Source organism: Poromitra crassiceps (genome assembly GCF_964638095.1).
Source record: "Poromitra crassiceps genome assembly, chromosome: 7".
Classification (NCBI taxonomy): domain Eukaryota; kingdom Metazoa; phylum Chordata; class Actinopteri; order Beryciformes; family Melamphaidae; genus Poromitra; species Poromitra crassiceps.
Window position 1 is genome coordinate 57,359,819 of NC_139628.1, and position 10,000 is coordinate 57,369,818.

At 41.1% G+C, this 10,000-nt stretch overlaps 1 protein-coding gene and 1 pseudogene across 2 annotated transcripts in view; one reads left to right on the forward strand and one right to left on the reverse strand.

Moving 5' to 3' along the window:
- Positions 1-8,608, reverse strand: part of LOC310780311 (uncharacterized protein) — a 10,765-nt gene extending 2,157 nt beyond the window's left edge. The window contains exons 1-3 of the mRNA XM_083640886.1: positions 8,474-8,608; positions 6,909-7,211; positions 21-281 (exon numbers count right to left, since the gene is read on the reverse strand). Of these exons, the coding sequence (XP_083497012.1) occupies positions 21-281; positions 6,909-7,211; positions 8,474-8,507 (598 nt within the window). The 5' untranslated portion in view covers positions 8,508-8,608. The remainder of the gene's footprint in view (positions 1-20; positions 282-6,908; positions 7,212-8,473) is intronic.
- Positions 4,510-4,938, forward strand: LOC310780312 (thioredoxin-like protein 4A pseudogene; annotated as a pseudogene). Its single transcript has one exon. The product of its transcript is annotated as a thioredoxin-like protein 4A pseudogene (transcript).
- Positions 8,609-10,000: the final 1,392 nt, after the last annotated feature.

Genomic DNA, 10,000 nt, shown 5'->3' on the forward strand with positions numbered 1-10,000 from the left:
GAGGGTCTAATGCTACTTACATATGCCCTCCACACTTTGAGAAACATTGCTGGTGCTGACATGGTTGTTAGCTTGACAGACAGTAGTTCTGTTGTCGGTGGAGATGGTGATGGTGATGTTCACCGCTCTGAGTGACGTCTGCGAGGTTCTGCAGCGGGCTTCATCACAGACGGCCCACGCCCAGTCGTCCTGGACGGAACAGTTCACTGTGAGGTTGCAGGAGCCATCAGACCGGTTGAAGTGCAGGACTGACATCGTGATAACTGGTCTGGGAACAGCTTCTACAACACCCAGGCAGCCCAGAAGAGAAGTTAAAGCTGATAACTGGTCTGGGAACAGCTTCTACAACACCCAGGCAGCCCAGAAGAGTTAAAGGGGACTATTATCGCCATCTGTTGGCATTCAGTAGGAATGGCAACATTGAGTCTTTTTACGCTCCTGCACACGTCTCTAGCACAGGCCCTCCACCCACCTTTTCAGCTTGTTTCATTTGATTCATCAGCATTTCACAAGAAAAAATGCAAAAATTAGACAAAAATCGAAATAAACATGATGATGATGAGTTTTCAACATGCGCACTTGAGCAATTGTTATGGGTACAATATCGGGTCATATCTCTTGATCATTTAACAGAAGTGAAAAACATAAACTTGAACCTGAAAGTCAATACAATGATGTTGAAAAATAAAAATGTTACCTGAAAGTCTCTTATTTTTATCTTGAACTTGAAAAATACCAAAATGTATTCAAAAGTTTTTTTCAGTTAAATTTTTTTTTAGTATTATTTTATTTTTTCAGTTTCAGATTTTTTTTTCCATTCAGATCTTTTATTTTTTTCATTCAGATCTTTTTTTTACAGATTCAAATCATATTTTTTCGGTTTCAGATGTTTGTTTTTTTTCGCTTCTAAGTTTCTCCACTTTCGGCCACGAAAAACTTTCAAGTTTCATTTGGCCTCGATCTGACGTGGGGGCGGTGCCCTCAACCGAGAGGGGCGTGGAATAACTGAGTGACAGGTCGCCCCCCTCCCCCCGCCCTCCTGCCCTGTTACGTCATCAACCTGCGCTACCATCTATAACTTCTGTCTAATAATGAGCGGCAAGATGGCGGACTAAGCAGACGCGCTTTTGAGAGTGCACGAGGAAGTTCCTCAAATGCATGGAAAAGGGACTCGTCTCCCCCCCAAAGAAGATTTTAGGCAACGTTCTAAAATGCCAAACGTCGAAAAGAAGCAAGACGCAAAGGAAAAAAAGTCAAGGTATGGCGTCAGGCAGTAGCAACAGGCTCACCAGAAGCCCTGACAAGCCACCTAGCTCCGGGCTAGTTAGCAACAGGCAGGCTAGCATCGGTCAAGGTAGCAATAGACAAGCTAACACCACGCAAATTAGCAATAAGCAAGCTAATAAGGTTGGGGACGCGCTTGCTTCTCATGACTACACGGCGATGGAAGTTCATAATGCCGGGCCGGATAAACGAAGCTACTCCGAGGTAGAGGGATCCCCACACAGTACTCCGCAGAAGGAGTCCACACGGAAGTGGGTAAAACCTAGTGAGGAATCTTCAATTGAATCCATTCTGACGGCAGTACACTCCCTGTGCTCCAGATTTGACAAACAAGAAAATAAGCTGGAAGACATCGATTCTCAGATTAAGAAGAACAGCACAATGATCGGCAGCCTGGCTACAGCATTGGAAGTCAATGCAGCGGAAACAAAAGAATGCAAAACCAAGGTGAATGCTTTAGAAAAAAAAGTGACTGTGCTGGAAAAAGAAAATACCGTCCTCAAAGAGAGATCAAGTGAGCATGAGAGATACAGCAGGCGGTGGAATCTGAGAGTTAAAGGTATGAAGGAAACGGTGAATGAAAACACAAGAGATGAGGTGATTCAATTACTCAAGAAGATAGCACCACAGTGGGCACAGAAGATGGAAGAGATAGTCGACACCGTTCATCGGCTGGGAAGGAAGGAGGAGAAGAGAACACGCCAGGTGATCATCCAATTTGTCAAGCGCCAGCATAGAGATGAGCTCTGGAGAATGACGAAGGAGTCGGAGGCTTGTAAACAAGTGGGCGTTCGCTTCACTGAAGATTTATCCACGGCTGATAAACAGGCGAGAGAAGTTCTGTGGCCCAAGATAGAAGAAGCGAGAAAGGCCGGGAAGAAGGCATATTTTCGCGGTCCCTTTGGATTCATCAATGGACAGCGGATCTAAGTTGGAAGAGTGAACATTGATATGTAACTTGAACGGTAAAGACAGTGAATGAATGGTGGAGGAGACGACGACGACGATTATTATTATTATTTTTTATCAGAGGAACTTCTGAGTTTCAGCACACGTCTAGGTTGGTTCTTTCTTGTTGTTGTTTATAACAACGTGTTGCGAAGTATATTATTTCTTTATCAATGTTTTTTCTAAAGTCAGAGATTTCTTTCTTATCTTTAAATGCAAGAGGTTTAAAGGACAATGTAAAGCGCAAGGCCACCTTTTTGTTTTGTAAAGGACTAAAAGCACAGTGCATTTTTCTGCAAGAGACTCATTCATGTGAAGAGGACACTACTTTTTTTGGAACCAGTGGGGAGATAAAATATTCTTTTCTCATGGCAGCAATCGATCTGGAGGTGTGGCCATATGTTTACATAGATTCCCTGGGGAGGTAATAACACTCAAATCTGATAAGGATGGTCACTGGATTGGTATGGTTATTAATTTTGAAGGGACGTTTGCTATTCTGATTAATATCTATGGGTATAATAATACTGTTCAGAACAAAATACTTTTAAGTACTCTGACAGAAGTGATTGCTGAATATAAGCAAATGTATGGCATAGGATTTACTTTAATAGGTGGGGATTTTAATATAGCACCGGACGAGTGGTTAGATAGATGTCCTTCTCCTTACAACAATCACCATCATAATACTGCATTGAAGGAATCCATGAATGTCAACTCTCTTATTGATATTTGGAGAGAGAAAAATCCACTTTTGAGATTTTTTTCCTGGGTAAAACCTAATGGCAGTTCAAGATCCAGAATTGATTTTTGGTTGGTGACCCCAGAAGTCACTAAGTGTGTGTCAAATGTCTCAATATCTGCTGCTCCCCTAACAGATCACTCTGTAATTGAAATTACACTGAAACCAGAGAATGATCCCAAATACAGAAAAAATTATTGGAAATTCAATGCTGATTTATTAAATGTAGAAAAAGATGTGGTAAAAGTAAAGGCTTTATTGATGGAAATTATAAACGATACAGAAATTGATACTTATTGTAGGAAATGGGATGGGGAGAGTGAGGTATCTAGTTCGAATTCTAATTCTTATCTCTTCAGGATCATCTTTTAACAGATTTTTCCTTTTTATTGGTAAAGGGAAGATTACAGAAGTAAGAGTATTCCTTATAAATTTGTTTGTGCATTTTTTCTCCTTAAATTTGATACCGTCAGTCAAGTGAAGGTAGCTGTGGAACGAAAACATTATACAACAACATCCCTTTAACCGTATTCACCATTGCTTGTGGAATTGCCTTAATAACCACCGAGTATTGTCTTTTTGTGCAATTCACATTGTATTTATCAGTAAACGTATTATACTCGAGAAGATTACCATTTGAATCCATCAAATGCAAAATTGACCAAATACCTTTCTCCACCCAGTCACAGTAACACAAAGATTTTCTTTTAAATAAAATATAACGATTATTCCAGATCGGTGAATTACATTTCATTCCCAGGGACCACTTCCACTGCGTATACCAACCCCCCCCCCCCCCCCCTAAAATAAAATTAGCTGATGTAATCATGCAATAGCAGCAGAAAGGCTAAATGCCAATATAAGGCTATACTAGCTGGTTCAAAACGGACACACACGGGGACACACACACACACACACGCACACACCTGCCAACATTAGGCTGTGAAAAAGAGGTCCCCTTCATCAGTGATGTCACTTTAGCAATTGTGATGTCATCAGTGATGGCACTTTAGCAATTGTGATGTCATCAGTGATGTCACTCGAGCAATTGTGATGTCATCAGTGATGTCACTCGAGCAATTGTGATGTCATCAGTGATGTCACTCGAGCAATTGTGATGTCATCAGTGATTCCATTCGAGCAATTCTGATGTCATAAATCAATTGTGATGTCATCAGTGATGTCATAAATCATTCCTGGCTGAGGCTATATAAGTGGTGAAGCACGGCCAGAAAGCCATTAACAGAAGAAGAAGAGGTGGAAGACCGCCACTGCTCGCGTACGATAATTTCCCTCCAAAAACGATCATTTTGACCCTCAGGTACGATAACTCAACATTTCCCACCTGGCAACACTGTGTCCGATAACGTTAGCTGGCTAACTTGGTCACCATGGTCACCATCAGATCACTAACGTTATAATATATAGATAAATCTGCATTTAACTTTCGCTTCCCCGACGTGAATCACCGTATCATCACGCACTATAAAAAGTGTTGTTTTTCCACAGTGAGGAAAGAACAGTGCGGGATCAAGATGTCGTACATGCTCCCACATCTCCACAATGGCTGGCAGGTTGACCAGGCCATTCTGTCCGAGGAGGACAGAGTTTTGGTCATCCGCTTTGGCCACGACTGGGACCCGACATGTATGAAGATGGACGAAGTACTCTACAGCATAGCTGAGAAGGTGAAGAACTTTGCAGTCATTTACCTGGTGGACATCACAGAGGTGCCTGACTTCAACAAGATGTACGAGCTGTACGACCCCTGCACCCTCATGTTCTTCTTCAGGAACAAACACATCATGATTGATTTGGGCACCGGCAACAACAACAAAATCAACTGGACCATGGAGGACAAGCAGGAGATGATAGACATTGTTGAATCAGTTTACCGAGGGGCAAGGAAAGGAAGAGGTCTGGTGGTATCGCCTAAGGATTATTCTACAAAATACAGATATTGATTTTTTTATTTGATTTTGTTTCTTCCATTTTTTGGGGAGTCCAGTTGTTTTCCTCTTATGTTGTGACATGTGATGGCAAATAGATTATATGTGGCAGAAGTCAAGGAAAACCAACTTTTTTTTCACTCACGTTTTCCTCATCCCCGGTGAAACAGGACAATTTTCTTATTTTGTCAATAAACGTTATTACTAAACAAAAAAAAACTTCTGTCTAATAATGGACTGGAGACGTTACTTCAAATCATTGGTTCTTCTTTAATTAGTTTCTCCGACAAGACATCACATACTACAGGCTTGCTGCCATCTCTGAGTCATTCATTCATGTTACTGAAAGTTAATGTTGTTTGTTTCTTCTTCTATGGAAAACGTTTCTTCTTCTACAAATCTGTAGACATCTTTACATTAATCTGGGCCATACTGCCGCCTAGTGGCAGGTCAAGGATAAGGTTTCTATTACTTGTATACATCAATATAAATCGCTGGTGAATGTTAGATAAAAGATAAATTCAATTGAAACTATTATGAGCAAATGTCCACAGTGTTCAAGCTCAAATGATCATGATAAACAAATACAACAGAAGCATTGTTTACAATGGCCCAAACACCAGTATCTGCGGGTACCACAGTTCAGGTAATACTACCACCACCACCACCACCACCACCACCACCACTACTACTACTACTACTACTACTACTACTACTACTACTACTACCTACCCAGAGAGAGCTCTGCAGCATGCAGTAACATAGTGTATCAGACCCAGAGAGAGATCTGCAGCATGCAGTAACATAGTGTATCAGACCCAGAGAGAGCTCTGCAGCATGCAGTAACGTAGTGTATCAGACCCAGAGAGAGATCTGCAGCATGCAGTAACATAGTGTATCAGACCCAGAGAGAGATCTGCAGCATGTAGTAACATAGTGTATCAGACCCAGAGAGAGCTCTGCAGCATGCAGTAACGTAGTGTATCAGACCCAGAGAGAGATCTGCAGCATGCAGTAACATAGTGTATCAGACCCAGAGAGAGATCTGCAGCATGCAGTAACATAGTGTATCAGACCCAGAGAGAGCTCTGCAGCATGTAGTAACATAGTGTATCAGACCCAGAGAGAGATCTGCAGCATGCAGTAACATAGTGTATCAGACCCAGAGAGAGATCTGCAGCATGCAGTAACATAGTGTATCAGACCCAGAGAGAGATCTGCAGCATGCAGTAACATAGTGTATCAGACCCAGAGAGAGATCTGCAGCATGCAGTAACGTAGTGTATCAGACCCAGAGAGAGATCTGCAGCATCCAGTAACGTAGTGTATCAGACCCAGAGAGAGATCTGCAGCATGCAGTAACGTAGTGTATCAGACCCAGAGAGAGATCTGCAGCATCCAGTAACGTAGTGTATCAGACCCAGAGAGATATCTTCAGCATGCAGTAACGTAGTGTATCAGCGTAAGAACTCTCATGGGTCTGGCGTCGAGACTAAAGGGAACGTGACCTTGAGATAGTGACAGGTTTGCCTTTATAGCTACGTCGTGCAGCGTATAGCTACGTCGTGCAGCGTGCAACAGCGCCCTCCTGTCCTGCATCATTGTGCGGTTGAAAATGCAAGTAGGTGGAGAGGAAATTGTTATTATTGTCTTGGAATTCACCTGGGTGGGGAGTTTTCAAAACGCGGCAGGAGCCATGACGTGAGTTTTACAAGGTAGAAATCTCAGGCCCTCGTTGAGAAATCGATTCATTGGTATATTGATCTATTAACCATATCAACTTCCTGCAGATAGATGATGGTCATTTTATCCTGGACAACTTGTTATGGATTTGTTTTGTCCAGAGTATAATATGTGGATGAGAGGGGAGGGAGGCATGATATGAATAAAGATTATGGATTTGTATTGTCAGAGTATAATATGTGGATGAGAGGGGAGGGAGGCATGATATGAATAAAGAGAAACATTATTTACATGAAACTTACCTTGGACAATGAGTCTGTGTTGTTCCCTGTGTGATGAAGTAAAGCCTTGGCTTAATGTTGCCTCATAGGTGCCACTGTCTGTCCCGGTCAGGTTCTTGATACACAGAGAGAAGTTATGGCGGTTATAGTCCACTCTCTCTGTGTAGTTGGGGTTGATTTCTCCTTGATTAGTGATTATCGTGGCCACATTCATCATTTCCCAGGTGACCTGTTGACCTTGTGGTGATTTTCTAACTTGCAGACACACTGAGCTGTTCTTCAGCCTATGATAAGACCTCACTGGTGGCTCTTCTGCAGCCATTCCTGATAAGAAACAAAATAGACAGAATATCAGTAATATTATGAATGATTATGATACTTTGCTCTACTCCCGTTAGTTTCTGACTTCCCATATCATTTTTAGTCGTCAACCTGGAAGTCGTTGTCACAAAACCCTGAAATACAACTGACCAAGACATAGTTTCAATTTAAAAAAAAATTGGCAACTGTTACCACGAAAAGTCAGACTGTTATTCTTAAATTCAAATGGGAACAAATTCTTCGTTGCGGTACCAATCAATGTGCCCTTGAGCAAGGCACAGAACAGTTCACCCAACAATGAAAATGCTGTCATCATCATCTCACGCTCATGTCAGTTGAAACACAGGTGAAGTTTGTTCATATAACCCACTGCTTTTCTCTCAAGCAGCTAGATGATGAGAGAATTTAAAATTTTAGGTGAACTGTTCCTTTAACCTCAAATGACTCCAGTGTAGCTCCTCAGTATCCAGCAGAAGAAGACGGTGGTTTTACTGGACCGGTCCAAAGAACGAATGTTCTGCTTCTTCTTGTTTTATTAGTTGACATTCACGAGCCACAAAAACACACTTTTGAACTTTGAAGAGTAATCATTTTGTATTTTGCATTACTCGCTTTTCTCCTCACTGGAAACAACATTTAATTAATTTTACACATTTCAAATATTCAGCTGACGCTCTTATCCAGAGCGAGTAGAACAGAATAAACGAACAGTAGAATCAACTTAGTGACAAGCAGCTAAGAGAAAGTGCAAAGGTCAGGGAAGAAAATAAATTAGGAGCTAAGGAGAGATCAGGTGTTGTTGTTTCCCTCATTACCACCTCTGAGGTGCCCTTGAGCAAGGCCCTTAACCCCAACCGCTCCAGTGGTGCTGCTCAGTGGCCAGCAGATCAGACTGTGGTTGTACTGGTCACCTTCCAGGTGTGAATGTGTGTGTGTGAATGTGAACAGGACACTGCTGACAAAGAGAATTGCTCTCAGTGAGACTGCCCCTGTATAAATAACGGTTAATAAAATGTACGAGAACCAAGAGTGCACAGACTTAGTCCCTAACCTTAGTTACCCAAAAGCAACTTTACCATTTGGTCACAAACCCAACAATTCATTTAATTTCATTCCATAAAAAATGGCTTCATTGCGTTCAGCATCTTCTCAATCTGTTTTGTGATGAAACCTGTATGTGACCTGTATGTGTGAAATAGCTGCAAAAAGCGTAGTAGTAACTGCTTTTCATTTGCAAATGGAAGCTGAATTTGTATTGATCTTACCTGCAATAATACACCAGCTCAGAAGCAGAAGCATTTTTCAATCCACTCGACAATTTGGTGCTCAGTATTCTTGACACAACACGTACAGTATGCAGTTAGCAGCAGAGTGAACAGGAAACAACAACGTTAACCCAGATACAACAGAACAGGTGCAGAGATGAGAATGAAGTGAACCGTATCTCTCCTCCTCAAAACATTCCATTTCCTTCTGATCTGAGTAGAATCACTTCAGCTGTATCGTTTTCAATTTCGTGTTTTCTACATTTGCTCTACCTCATAACTGAGAAATCACCGGGGAGTTTTGGCAGTTTGACTACAGTACAGTAGTCTAATTTAAGCCATCCAACATCTGTTAGAAGGCTATATATTCAGTGGTGTATAAAGTACTCGGAAATCATACTTAAGTAAAAGTAAAGATATCTTCCCAGAAAAAGACTTTGGTAAAAGTCAAAGTCACTCATTAGAATATTACTTGAGTAAAAGTCTTAAAGTACTTGATATTTTCTGTACTTAAGTATCAAAAGTAATTTTCTGATATTAAATGTACTTAAGTATTCAAAGTAAAAAGTATAAGTAAATGCTGCTAAAAAAATCAAGCAAAAGACATGACTGGGCTTGAGTGGATAGCCTGGGTAAACCCAGCCCCCACGTGACCTGCTCTCAGACCTGTTCTCAGTTCACCTAACCCTAACCCTAGTGACTGAGAACAGGTCTGAGAGCAGGTCACGTGGGGGCTGGGTTTACCCAGGCTATTGAGTGGAAGTCTATTTCTTCTTCTTGACTTTTATAGCCGCTGGCAAACAACGTTATGTTGCATTACAGCCACCATTGTGGAATGGCGTGTGGATCGTGATTAACGTAACTTGCAAACTAGGAGCACTGATTTGACAAACCTGATTGCTTGCAGGCTACGCAATTTCTTCAGATTTTACTTTGTAACTAAGATGCTTGGGGGAAATGTAGTGGAGTAAAAGTATCCATTTTATTTGGGAAATGTAGTGGAGTAAAAGTGAAAGTTGACAGAAATATAAATACTCAAGTAAAGTACAGATACTCAGAAAAAATACTTAAGTACAGTACTTAAGTATTTATACTTTGTTACATTACACCATTATATTCTCTGTGTAATTGAGACTACGTGAACTGTATTATGTCTGCAAACTGTGACAATGTCTGTGGTTTACACAGGAAATTATGGCAGCTATCTCTCATGAATCAACATTTGTTTTTCTCTTTGTTCTACACACATTTGTTCGACATTATTGGGAAGATTACATCTATAATGGGCCGCGGTGGATCTAGTACTGTTTTCTGTGCATTTCACTTCATGATTTCACCTTTGGAGACAGACAATCCAGATATTAAAATACATTTGTGTATCACGTCATACACGCAAGTTGTAAATCGTACATTTATTAAAAGAGACACTTTAAAAAGTACATTAGCAGTTAGACCAATGAGCATCCAGGCTGACTATACACACGACAATCACAACGTCTCGCCAGACATGGAGAAAACTGAAATATT